Here is a 12,830-nt window from a genome sequence, read left to right on the forward strand (position 1 = left end):
TTGGCGGCTGACTTCACTGCTTGACAGTGTCTTACCAGGTATCGTCTAGTACCTTTTTATCCACAACCTTTACTGAGCTGCAATTAGCAAGTCCCCCGCTGGCTGGGAGGAGGGAAATATCCCTCTCGTGCAAACAGCCTGCAGTTAAGTGATTTGATCAAGTGCCCAGTACAGAACTGGGAATAAAATCTTGGCGTCCTGCCTGCAGGACCAGGCTTTGACAATGCAAAGGCTCTTTTCCCCCCCAGCTCTGGATAACTTAGATGTTTTCATTCTCTCCGCCCTGTAAACAAATAGCTGAGCCCGACTTCTTTCTTTCAGATTCTGGGCGCAGTCTAGTGTAAATCCTGTGAGTTAGCATCATTTTGGGTTATGCCAGTTTTATACTCGTTTCATCAAGATCAAAACCGAGTCCTACACCTAGTCCCACTGTCAGAGATGCGTGCAGGCAATCACTGCCTCGTTTGTTTAATCTCTCACTGAAAATAAGGAATGAGTCCACGGTGCCTGGCCCATCCGTGTTACCCACTTACTGACAGCGGGGTGACTAGCCTCCCACACACTAAAGAGTGCTGCAATTAAGTCTTCGTCTCCCTATGGGACAGGTAGGCCCCACCTGCTGAGCCCCTGGGGAACACCCCCTCTGCCCCAAAGGAAACAAACATCCATTTTCTATTACAACAGGTCACGTTTAATGGCTTGATCTCAGCAAGACACTGGCACAGTGTTCCATTTTACACCCATTTGTCAATATGATCGTCAGCTGCTTCTGTGAAGTGTTGGGGGTAGGGGTGGAGGGGCGAAGACATCGGGTGGATGGATTTTGGCAGGAGAGTGAATTGCATATTCTTGCCCTGCCGTGAGTGTTAACAAATGGGTGGAAGTGATGGCCCGGGAGGAACAGCCTCATGTCCTACCCAGCTGAAACGTTAGCCACAATTACTTGAAGGCTTTTCATGCCTAGCTGGTAATTATAGGCGAATCACAGTGGATTTCCTCACTGGAGCCTTTGCTTTTTCTCCCAGGGGGTGAGAATGGCTTAGCAGCTGTTTGGCTTTGGCACTTAGAGAAATTAACACACTGGAAGGAAACCTGCCCTGAGTGGATGGTGCTGTGACTCAGCCTTTCATCTCTGCAGCCCCAGGGCTGAGATCACACCTAGGGTTTAGCAGGGCACAAACCAAAGAAAACGAGAGCCGAGCCCTACCCTTTGTCGCCAGGGCTTCGAGTGCTGCAAAGTGCTCCTTTGGCCAAGGTGCGTGGCCTCCAGGAGGAGGCACCTCCAGCCCAAGACACGGCCTCATGGGGAGGGTCAGTGGAGCCTCAGCTGGAAACAAGCTTAGAGGCTCCTCTGCTCCAGTAGACTTGGCCACCACACCCAAGGCACAGAGTGGAGAGCTGCACTAGAACCCCCCGAACTGTAGGAGCCGGGCAGAACGTGCCCCTAGACTAAGCCGAAAGGACTGCCTGGCCTGGGAATCCACAACCAGGCCCCATGTTAGCACTGTTCCTACAGTCTCCTCCTTGCCCCTGAGCACGTCCTTTCACAAGCCCATCATTTCCGGGTGCCACCCTCCACTTGCAATATCAGCAGCTTGCAAAGCCCTGAGCTAGAGAGTCAGATACTGTCCCTAGCCCTGCCGCTTCCCTCTCCTTTGTAAAGGTTTCGCTGAGCCCAAGGCCCCCCCAGATCACCGGGGCACCGGCCTTCGCCCCCACCGCTTGGCAGATGCCTGGGGAAAAAAGAGGGAACGCTAACCTCTCCCTGCTCTTCGTTTAGTCCCGGCAGGTGGTACAACAAGTGGACAAGCTGTTGCGAGAGGAGTGTGACTGTGGCCCTTGGAAATCCTGGGTGAAGTTAGTTGCTCCTCTGGCCTGTGGCCCAGGCTGCCAAGCGCCACGTCTCCTGCTTTCCAAGCGTCGGGAGAGCCGAGCCTGCTCCAGGCTCTGCACAGAGGGGTCTGGCAAAAGGCCATCAATCCCTCAGACAGCACCGCCCGCGCTTGGGCCTGGCCCGAGGGGAAACCGCCCACATAGCTTATCGAGGAGGCGCTCGCTGAACAATTTCTCTAGCAGGTCGAGGTTTCTTCCTGCTCCGGGCTGTGCTCCCAGGAGACAGCAGCGTTGGAAGCCGCCGTTCGCCTGAGGCACCACTTCAGCCCTTCCTGCGCGGTGGGCGGAGAAGGGAAAGGAGGAATGTTTGTTCCTCGGCCTTATTCAAACAAGACGGCACACGCAGTCACGCAACCTGTGGGGTGCATCGCCTGAATCTCTGCTCCTCAGACCGGGCCCATGATCCCAAATCCAGGCAGGCATTTCTTGTATGTCCCTGCGAAGCAGCCTTCTTACCAGTGCTCATCACTCGTAAAGGCACAAAGTCCAGATGACCAGTCCAAGCCACTTACCCCTCTGCCCTCCCACCCCGAATCACACTTCATGGGGATTCAGGTAACATGCTATTGAGGGTATCCCTTCCCAGAGAAGCCAGGCCCCGGTATTTGTGGACAGCGTGGCGTGATCAAACAAAGCACTGGCTGGCAGTGGAGGAAGCTGGTCTGGACCATAAGGAACCTCTTGCTCTTTCAGGTGGGGAAACCAAGTCACCGGAGTGTTTGGGGGAGGGACTGGAGTGAGGATCCCAGGTCTGCCCCCTGCCTGGCTCAGATGTCCTCCTCACCGGCACTGCCGTGGTCTATGAGGAGATACCACTTTAGCCTGTCGGGAAGCGGAAGGGCCTTGATCTTCACATCCACTGGCCACGGTTTGAGGCGCTGCCGGATATACACCCTGCAGAGATGTTTCAGGGCCTGTGGCGCGTGCTGCAGCTGCTTCAGGGAGTAGAAAAGGGCCTTGATCTTCTCCCCATGGAACCTGCAGCTGGTGGAGTTGATGTCAAAGTTGCTGGGCAGTTTGGGGATCTGCGAGCTGGCCACCATGAGCTCTAGGACAGTTTCTGCTTTTTTCAGGAGGTCAGCGGAGAAGCTGTCGTCTTCCGAGCTGCTCAGGTGGGAGCACAGTCTCTCAAAGACCACGTGAAAGCCCGACCAGCATGAGGGGCCATGGAGGGAGCAGTTGTAGGAGGCCCCCGACTCCAGCAGGAAGCGTAGGAGCAGGAAGTGGAGCTTGAAGCTCTTGAGGCAGATGTGCATGAGGGACTCACGGGCTGGGCACTCACTGGGGTCAGCACCGTGGGCCATCAGCAGCTGGGTGACCCGGAAGCAGAAGCAGTTGATCATTCGCGCCTCCTCTTTGTCCCCGCCCACCGTCTCGGCAAGCAGGAAGATGATGCAGGTGAAGACAGTGTCGCCATCTTTCGTGGTGGCCTTCACGTCTGCTCCTGAAGCCAGAGACAAAAGGGGGAGCCATAGTCAGACGCCGCAATGGACACCGACTCCCTGGAACGGGGGGCTGACACCGAAGAGCAGGTGGAGGTATGTGTCGCACCCCAGCACGTGGTACCTCTCCTCCGCACTGCAGTCCCAAGCCCCTGATCGTTGTCACCCACCTCCAGCCCTCTTCTGCCTGCCATTTAGGGAGTAGACGGGGCTTTGATGGAGCGTACAGTAGCGACTGTTTCACCTGGAGAGACAGCATCTCCCTGCACCAACCTGTGCTGCCAGTTACAACAATCTTCACAGAGGCCAAATGTTATGTTATTTGTTTGTGCTGTGGTAGCACCTAGGAACCCCTGGCATAGACCATGGCGCTAGGTGCTGTACAAACACAGAACAGACGGGCCCTGCCGAAAAGAACGCTTGGTCTTTACCGGGAAATGAGCCGACAGCTGCTCGGCTGCCCTCACCTCCTTCCAACAGGAGACGGATGTTTTCAGTGTTGTGGATCTGAACTCCATCGCTGCTGGCCAGGGCATGCAGTAAGGCTGTCTTTCCTGTGGATAAGAGTACAAACCGGGGAGTGGGAGCATTACGTCAGAGTGACTTCTAGGAAGGGTCCCTTTTGGGCCTGCCCCGTCCACGAACCATGACGGTATGGAGGGGACACTCTGCCTGTAGCTCTGAAAAATAATGAACCCCCTTAAGGAGCTACTCAGACCGCACAAGGATGCAGCAGAGGGAGCATACACAGCCTTGGGGATAGGGCTGCCAACTATCTAATCACACAAACCCAAACATCCTTGCCCCGCCCCTTCCCTGAGGCCCCGCCCTGCTCACTCCATCCGCTCTCTCCTATCCTCACTCACTTTCACCGGGCTGGGGCTAAGAGGTTCGGAGTATGGGAGGGGGCTCCGGGCTGAGCCTGGGGCAGGGGTGCAGGTGCAAGCTCTGGGAGGGAGTTGAGGTGCAGGAGGGGGCTCAGGGCTGGGGCAGGGGGTTGGAAGGGGATGAGGGATGCAGGCTCTGGCCAGGAGGTGCTTACCTCGGACCACTCCCAGTCAGTGGTGCAGCAGTGCTAAGGCAGGCTCTCTGCCTGTCCTGGCCCCGTGCCACTTCCGGAAGTGACTGGTACGTCCCTGGAGAGAATTGGGGAGGGGAGGGGGTCACTACGTGCTGCCCCCACCCTCCCCTGGGGGCCACAGGGACGTGCCAGCCGCTTCCAGGAGCAGCACGGGGCCAGTGCAGGCAGAGAGCCTGCCTTAGCACTGCTAGACTTCTAGCAGCGTAAAATCTCCCAGTTTGGCTTCAGGAGTGACCTCCAGGAGATAAAGGCCGATTCCAGGAGATGCCCGGTGAAACTGGGAGGCTTGGCAACCCCACTTGGGGCTAGTGTGTGTTAGCACAATACTGCTTTAGAGTCACCAGAGGGAGCACCAGACATTGTAGCTCTTCCATTAGCCCCTGAGCATCCCAGGGCAACTGCAAGCATGTTACAGCATGAGTGTCACAGCACAGACTGAGTGTGATCTCCCCGACTGGTGTGGGCAGGAATTAAGCATCCTAGCCAGAAGTGCCAGGTAGTCTGAGCACGGCATGTTAGACTGTGGTTAAATCCCTACCTGTCCTAGAGATACCAATAGCCCTGGGGCAAATACCCCTGAACCCTGGTCGGGTTTGAAGGTCTTAACCTGGATCTGAATTTCCACAGGTGGTTCCTGCTTCTAAAATGGGCTAAACACTGGGCAACTCAGAAATCCAGAACCAAATTAACAGCCTAGGTAAAAGAACCCAGGTGTCCTGCCTCCCAGTCCCCTGCTCTAACTAGGCCGTGCTGTCTGCCCATTCTCTTTGCTACGCATACCAATGGTTGCTTTCTGTGGGAACCAAGTGCCCCAGGAGTTAGGGTGGGGCAGGGGGCCAGAGGGAAATTCACTCCCTGTATGATGGAAAGGGGCACAGACCATTTTTGTCAGCCGCATTGACATCGGCACCGAGTTCCAGGAGACGCTGCAAACACGGCAGCCGCTCGGGCTCCTCACTGGCAAGATCCAGGGGGCTGCTCTCGTGAATCTGTGGGGAGGAAAGGCAACAGCAACTGGAAAAAGCCCATGATCTTCCGCTTTAGCACTTTGCTGTGGAGGCTGATCATACAGAACAATCCACAGTCAGACAATGGGGTGAAAAGCAGGGCTCGTACGGCCGGAAGGGAAGAGCGTAAGTTAGTCCCTTCAGCATTAGCACTATGGGGCAGGGCAAGCAAAGGACTGACTGCAGCCTGTGCAAACTACAAGTCCCAGCATGCAATGCTCCACCTGGACCTGAGCAGCCCAACACGTTAAAGATAAAGGGAGATGAGTTAAGCAGGCATCACTCTGGATCCCTCTCCGCGAGTGCTCTCTGCAAAGGAATTCACAGGCCCAGATCTCCCAGGAGGCGTTATCAGTACCATAAATCTAGGAGAGGTCAGATCCTTTAGCCCTGTGTCTAAGGTGGGTGCTTTCCATACCCGATCTCTCCGGTTAATGTCCGCCCCACGGTGCACCAGCAGCTCCACCATGTCCGGCTGGTTTCGGAGAACAGCGATGTGCAGAGCTGTGTAATAGGTGACAGGATCTAGAGCCAGAACCGAATGACAAGTCAGGGAGTTTCAGAACTAAAGACGCCCTCCAAAAATATGAAACGGTCCAAGATTAAGCAGAATAACCCAAAGCAGCTGGGTTCAGAGAGTCCAGCTCCCCAGACGGGGCTAAGAGCGTGGGAAGGGGATGGGATCCTGCTTGGCTTGGAGGAATTACAGGGAGGGCTGGCCTGAAGCAAAGCAATTGACTGCCCAGGCTCTGCTGTTGTGGGGGCCTCGTCTCTAGGACAATGAACAAGCTGGCCCTAAGCCCCCAGCAGCCGGATCAGAAGAGCCAACTCCATCCCAGCCCCTTTCTGGCAGGCTGCAGCCCTGCTTTTGTGACAGTGGGGCAGCCCGCAGCCCCTACATGCTCTGCGACCCACAGGCGGGCCCCAACCGCCTCCCTGACAGCAATGGATGGACAAGAGACTCACCGCTTGTCATTGCTACCCTGCTGCATCTGGGCCTGCAAGGGAAGCAATTCATGGCCCAATACCCCCATCCCCACCCCCTTCCCAACAGCTGGATGCTCCACAGATCACGGGCCGGCTCCGTTTAAACCCAGCCACCCTGCAGGAGCCCGGCCAGGATTCCAGGTGTGATGTCACAAACGCCCAGCCACTGCCAGGGCGGGAGGGTTTCTCTGACCACGGGCTGAACAGAAGAGTCCGTGTTGGTTTCTGCAGCTTTTTAAACCCTTCACCCGATTAAACAGGCCCATGCGCTGACGCACAAGGCTAATGCAAGGAGCGTTGCTGAGAGAGGCCGGATGTACAGCCCTGAAGTTCTCTGGCCATCCACAGCCCAGGGATAGCGTTGCCATGGTTAGGGCAAGCTAGTCGGCACAGACCAGCCAGCATGCCTCAATCCTGAGCTGAAGGGGTGGTTTAATCCCGGGGGCTCGCATCCTTGTGCTCGCTGCTGGGACTGGCAACACGGGTGTCTGTTGTGGCCACTAAACTGGCTTGAACCCCACCTTGCTCTATTCAACAAGCAGCCAGCAGTCGGTAACAGCTTTTCGTTGCTGTTGGTGGATTTGAACCGTGAACCTAAAGGCGAGGGGTACAGGGATTGCCAGACAAACCACTGCACTAGCCCGTCGCCTGCCCCACGAGTTGACACCACTTGGATTTTACCATCAGACTCTGGCCTAATATGTTCCTGTTTCCCTGGAACCACGCTGGTGCTTGCGCCCTGGGAAGCCAGCACGTTCCGACTTATGATTTAAACCTAAAGGCACTCACCAGCTTCCTGCGATGCCCAGAACATGAGCACAATGCATTTCCAAGTTGGCTCAGAGAAAAGCACCAAGGAACGGTGGGAGAGACCAGGCCCAGTGCCAGCAATTGCATTTTCATTAATGTTAATTAAAAAAAAAGGCAACACAGCATCCTCTCCCTGGCTTGAGTTCAGAGAAAAGAAAAAAAATCAATCCATTGTGAGGGATAGGGGCATGGAAGGTCTTAGGAGACAGATCGCAAAGGACCAATTTTATTACCCACTGAAGGGGGTTTGGAGGGGAAAGTGGAATATCCTATGATCCTACCCAGCTCACTGATCTTCCCTCTGGTGGAAGGGGGTTGGGCGTTGGCTTCTTCCAAAACCCATAACACATCGAACACTGCTCCACGCATTAGACAGGTTAACTTGGGAATGACCAACCCAATGAGGAAGGGGCAGGGCTTGGGACCTCAATTCAGATCCAGGACACCTCGTCGTGGCTCCAATCCACCGGCCAGCCCACAAATGGACCTTCTCTCCCTCTCTGCCGCCTGCAAAGCCTGTTTGCATCAGGAACAGGGGTGCGCTTAGAACACATCATCTCCCCCAGATTTACCTTCAAAGATAAGATTGGCCCCATTCTGCAGGAGGATTTCAGCTGCATTCACCAGCCCAAGTTCAGCTACCTTCAGCAAGGAGTAGCTCACTCCTTCTTGGTAGAATGGGGAGTGGGTCTCTCTCTCCAACAGCTTGTTGAGGACCAAGAATTTGCTGCTGTCTTCAGCTAGGCAGCTGGGGCTTGAGACACAGAAAAGTGGCCCATTGTTAGAGCTCCATGCATTTCTCCTGGGATGTGCGTTGGAAAAGGGAATGAGAGAGGCCTAAAATTGACAATGATATTATCTGCACGTAGGGCCTGATCCACGCTGATTGAAATCAACTGAAAGACGCCCACCAGCGTTTGGATCAGGTGCTGAGACATCACCTTTCCTCAGAGGATCTCCAAGTATGTTGCTAGGGTAGGAAAGTCTCAACTCCACTTTGCAGAGGAGAAAAAAATAATAATCGAGGCACAGAGAGCATGAGGGACTTGCCTATAACCACATGGCACATCTGAGGGCGTGCTAGGAACAGGGCCCCGCACACCAACCTCTCAGACCTGCACTGTAACCGCTAGATGACTCTCCCTTCTCACCAGGGTTGCAAGGAGCACAGCTGCGATCGAGGTGCCCAAGATATTTTGACTTTAGATGGGATTTGGGCACCTGACTCTGTTGGGCTCTTTCACAAAGCCCAGCCCAATAACGGTCTCTGCAGGTATCTTGCCCTCCTTCGTTCCAGCTGTGTTGTGGGAGCCAGCCGCAACTTGGTGCATTGCACCCTGCTTTCGCTGCTGCTCTCGTTTTAGGGTCTGACTGCCGTGGGATGTTTTATTTTGCTCAGAATTAAGTGTCAGCTGCCTGAGAGAACTCCACTTAGCTCCTATCGCAAGAGTTTGCTCCAGGTCAACAGACTCTAACAGGGAAGGGCTCTCTAAATGGTTAAACAGCTCCTCTCTGCAGGTTTTGGGGAACACCGTAATCTGCCTTTTAACCCCGTGTAAACAATTGGCTCCACTATTAAAGGGCTCCCCAAATCTTCTTGGCACCCACATCCATCCAACGTTAGCATCCAGCTTTCCTATAGCAAAGCCCTCTGATTGTACAGTCAGTGATTCAAGGATAGCGCACCAGTTAGCCCACTGGTGGAGACTTAGGACACCTGGGTTCTCGTCCCAGCTCTGCCACTGGACCTGCCAGGTGACCTTGGGCAAGTCATTTCACCTCCCTGCTTCCTCGTCCACTTCTTGTATGTCTTGTCTATTTAGACTGTAAACTCACTGGGGCAGGGACCACCTTTTACAACATGCCTATACAACAGTGGGACCCTGATTTCAGGTACGACCTCCACATGCTACTGTAATAACAATAATTTAGAGTGTTAATTAGATACCACACAGCTATTCAGAGGAACTTCTGTGGAGAGAAGCTTAGAGTAACCCACAACCACTTATTTAATCCTTCATTCAGTTACTTAAAAAATAAACTAAGTCACAGAGTAAAGGCCACCAGAGTTTTGAAATTTGTTACCTCTCTAGAGTTTCCTGCTTTTCAGGATCCTGTATCCCCAGACATCCCAAGATCTCATCTACCAATGGCTGATACTCAAAAATGATCCTGCGGAAGCCATGCAAGAAAGGCATTGTGCTCTTCTATTCAAAGATCATCCAGAATATCCTTTTGGCTCAAGCACAAGAGATGGATTCTTCTTTTCTCCCTGAAATCAGAGGGACGTTCAAACGGATCAGTTACAGGTTTCTGGAAGGAGAGCATCAGATACAGAGCTGGGCAAAAAATGAGGATTTGGTGACACCAAAACATTTAGCAAATTTGTGTTGGTTTCATCCGATTGTTTTGGGTTGGAAAAAAAACATTAAACAATTCTGGAAAAAATCAAAACGTTCGTTTCAATGTTTTTAAAATGTTTTGATTTTTCAGTTTGAAACAACTTTGTGTTTCAAAATGTCCTTTGATTTTATTCAAAACAATGTTTCAGTTTTATCGAAACAAAATGATCTGTTTGACCTGAAACAAATTTATTTTACTTTTCAATTTGCTGAAAATGTTTCCAGTTTGACCCAACACAATTTAAAAAAAACAAACTGCCAGTGAACTGAAAAATCTTTTATTCACACAAAACTAGCGAGAAAGTCTCACTAAGGGGAGACTAGGAGAAATAAGGGGAGCTAACCATGACCAGCTAACATGGTTTTAAACACGAGTTGTCCTGTCTACACTAGGACCACAGCCCTGTTTAAAATTCAAATTAGTTAAAAGACATTGACTAACATTTTTCCTAGTTTAGATGTGGCCTAATTTTAATCAATAGGATAGTTAGAAACAATGATGAGGGAGTCTTGGTTCTGTTTCTTAAGAAGGGTTCTCAACACCCGCTATAAACAGAAACACTCCACAGGTGTTTTAAAAAACCATTAACTACACTGAACTTAAAAGATCATAATGGTGCAAACAATACACTTTTTGCTGTGTTACTAGTAACACATTAGGTGCTCTGATGTCATAGTGACGAGCAGGATTTTAGAACCTAAACAGAGTAAGATTATTAAAAATGAAAGGATTGTAAGGATCTTATTTCAGGCATCACTATTTAGTTCCTTTGTCTACTTTTTGCATTTCTCCCAGTGTAGACAATGGGAATCAACACAGTCACCTCTACTGTTGTTTAGTCAATTTCACTTTCAGGTTCTCTGTGTGGCAGAGTAATATCTAGTTGTTTAGAAGCACCTGTTTTCACTGGATTTTTTCCCTTTTAATTTGTTCAAGCCATGTTGGTCTTAGATTTTTAGAAAAGCTGGAGGGCTTCCCCCACGCCTTACACATTTTAAAAATTTGGGCCCCTATCTAGGTCGTGCCCCTTTAAATTCAAACAAATTTTTTTAATTAAAAAACATTCCCTGCATTGTTTCATGCGTTAATACAGAAGAACCAAAACATTAAAGCAGCTAGTCCATTTTCACTGTCCAAATACAAAATGTAAAAATAACCAAAACCATAGACAGAAGTAAATTAGATTTTTTTTCAGTTTCAATCATTTTAAGTGTCAGTAGTAACCAGAGGAAAGAACTCCTCACTCAGTTTCTTCGCAATATGATTTTAGCCTGACAGTGCGTTGCTTTCAGCAAAGATTTAATTTCTGACTCTTCTACTGCTATGGCCCTGACCCTACTAAGACGGAGGCATGTGCTTAACTTTAAGCATTGCAAGTAATTCCATTGACTATTCACAGTGCATAAAGCACAGACAAAAAAATTCAGAGTATTGGGGTGTAATACTGTAAGTTCTTTAGGACAGGGGCTATCTTTTGTGTGTGTGGCTGTGCAAGGCCTGGCACACTAGGGCCCTGATCCTGACTGGAGCCTCTGGTTGCCACCACAAGAAAAATAATAAATGAATACCACCACCTGCGGGAATAACAAAACATCAAGCTACCCCAAGGTTACCGCACCAGTCACACGGTGCTTAATTCACCTGATGCAAATGATGAACTTGTAAGAGCGGAATCAAGCAGTTAACACCTCCCTCCACTTGAAACAGGACCAGGCACAGCCCAAGGCTAAGGGCACGCAGCTGGCTGGGAAATTTCACAAATATACTATAAACAAGCAACGCTGTTTACATGCATGCACGCACACATATGTACGTTTCCCAACCAGCTCAACCCGATCATGAGTCCTCACACAGTGGGTCCCAGGATACGGGCCAGGTGACTCAGTGACCACTTGCCATTGGTAGGGGCATGCACTCTTTCTGGAGGCAGGGTGGCTCTCTGTGGGATCTCTCCCTGAAAGAAGCAGCTTGTCTTTATTAAGTGGTCAGGGCCACCAGCAGCACCTGCCACAGTGGCAGCTACCAGGCATTGCAATAGGGGATGTGACCATCACACCACAAAGCTAGTCATGCCCCTGCCAAGTACCCGACACTGCAGTCAGCAACAGCACACACCTGTATGCCATTGCACACTGCTGCACCCACACATGCTATGTGTGCACACACACACACCTGCCGTTGCACCCTGCTGCACCCACACATGCTATGTGCGCACACACACGCCTGCCATTGCACACTGCTGCACCCACACATGCTATGTGCGCACACACACCTGCCATTGCACCCTGCTGCACCCACACATGCTATGTGCACACACACACCTGCCGTTGCACACTGCTGCACCCACACATGCTATGTGCGCACACACACGCCCGCCATTGCACACTGCTGCACCCACACATGCTATGTGCACACACACACGCCCGCCATTGCACCCTGCTGCACCCACACATGCTATGTGCACACACACACCCGCCATTGCACACTGCTGCACCCACACATGCTATGTGCACACACACACACACCCGCCATTGCACGCTGCTGCACACACACGTGTATGCCATTGCACGCTGCTGCACCAGAGAGGGCCAAGAGTCCTGCCTAAACCCGAAGCAGGGCCTGAGAACCCCCCTCCGCTCCCCGGGGGGGGCAGGCAGGGCTCAGTTCCCTTCCCCAGCGCCACTTCCCCCGTAGTGCCCGGGGCCGGGCAGTCAGCCTCCCCCCGCCCCGTGCCGGGTTCCCCGCGCCGGGTTCCCCGCGCCAGCCTGGGCCCGGGGCACGCGCTCCTACCTGCCCGGGGAGCCTCCCGGCGGGCAGCGCACGGGAAACGGAAACCGCTTGCGCAGGCTGCAGCGCACCGTCCCTCTAGCGGCCGAAGGCGGGTGCTGCAGGGCGGCTGGCTCAGCAGAGGGCAGCCGCCTACAGGGAAAGGGGAGCCAGGCAATCTCTGCACGTTGCAACCTGGGCTGGCCGCAGGGCACGTGCTTTGCAGGGGCTCCTTCTCCCCTGACGGCACCCTCCCCCCACTGTAGCTCGGGGGCTGGGTATGTCACCCCCCCACCCCCAGCCCCAAAGCCTGAAGGCCATCAGCAATGGCAACGGTCCAGGCTTGCGCCCTGCACTGTCAGGCAGGCTAGATGCCCGTCGTCAAACTTGGTCGGGCTCGGGGTTCACGCGAAAGGTTTGCAAATGTAGCCACAACCCTTT

At 52.6% G+C, this 12,830-nt stretch overlaps 1 protein-coding gene across 5 annotated transcripts; it reads right to left on the reverse strand.

The window, feature by feature from the left end:
* Positions 1-668: 668 nt before the first annotated feature.
* Positions 669-12,606, reverse strand: ASB6 (ankyrin repeat and SOCS box containing 6). Of its 5 annotated transcripts, none has more exons than XM_027823445.3 (8): positions 12,414-12,555; positions 11,265-11,367; positions 9,306-9,492; positions 7,793-7,974; positions 5,842-5,948; positions 5,297-5,405; positions 3,803-3,889; positions 669-3,337 (listed from the first exon to the last, which is right to left on the reverse strand). In XM_027823445.3, exons 3-8 carry the CDS (start codon positions 9,416-9,418, stop codon positions 2,661-2,663), a joined length of 1,275 nt encoding a protein of 424 aa, XP_027679246.2. In that variant the 5' UTR covers positions 9,419-9,492; positions 11,265-11,367; positions 12,414-12,555; the 3' UTR covers positions 669-2,660. The 5 variants fall into 5 exon arrangements, with proteins under 5 accessions (XP_027679246.2, XP_043386670.1, XP_007061127.2 ...); XM_043530735.1 differs by lacking the exon at positions 12,414-12,555 and adding an exon at positions 12,203-12,396; XM_007061065.4 differs by lacking the exon at positions 11,265-11,367 and having other exon boundaries at positions 12,414-12,606.
* Positions 12,607-12,830: the final 224 nt, after the last annotated feature.

Source organism: Chelonia mydas, chromosome 16 (assembly GCF_015237465.2).
Source record: "Chelonia mydas isolate rCheMyd1 chromosome 16, rCheMyd1.pri.v2, whole genome shotgun sequence".
Classification (NCBI taxonomy): Eukaryota; Metazoa; Chordata; order Testudines; family Cheloniidae; genus Chelonia; species Chelonia mydas.

Excerpts from the sequence above, each read along its gene's own strand:
- ASB6 (XM_007061065.4), bottom strand. The coding sequence starts at position 9,418 with ATGCCTTTCTTGCATGGCTTCCGCAGGATCATTTTTGAGTATCAGCCA. Across the intron at positions 7,975-9,305 it reads AAGCAGGAAACTCTAGAGAG|CCCCAGCTGCCTAGCTGAAG; the intron begins GTAACAAATTTC and ends CTGTGTCTCAAG. Across the intron at positions 3,338-3,802 it reads CCGTCTCCTGTTGGAAGGAG|GAGCAGACGTGAAGGCCACC; the intron begins GTGAGGGCAGCC and ends CTCTGGCTTCAG.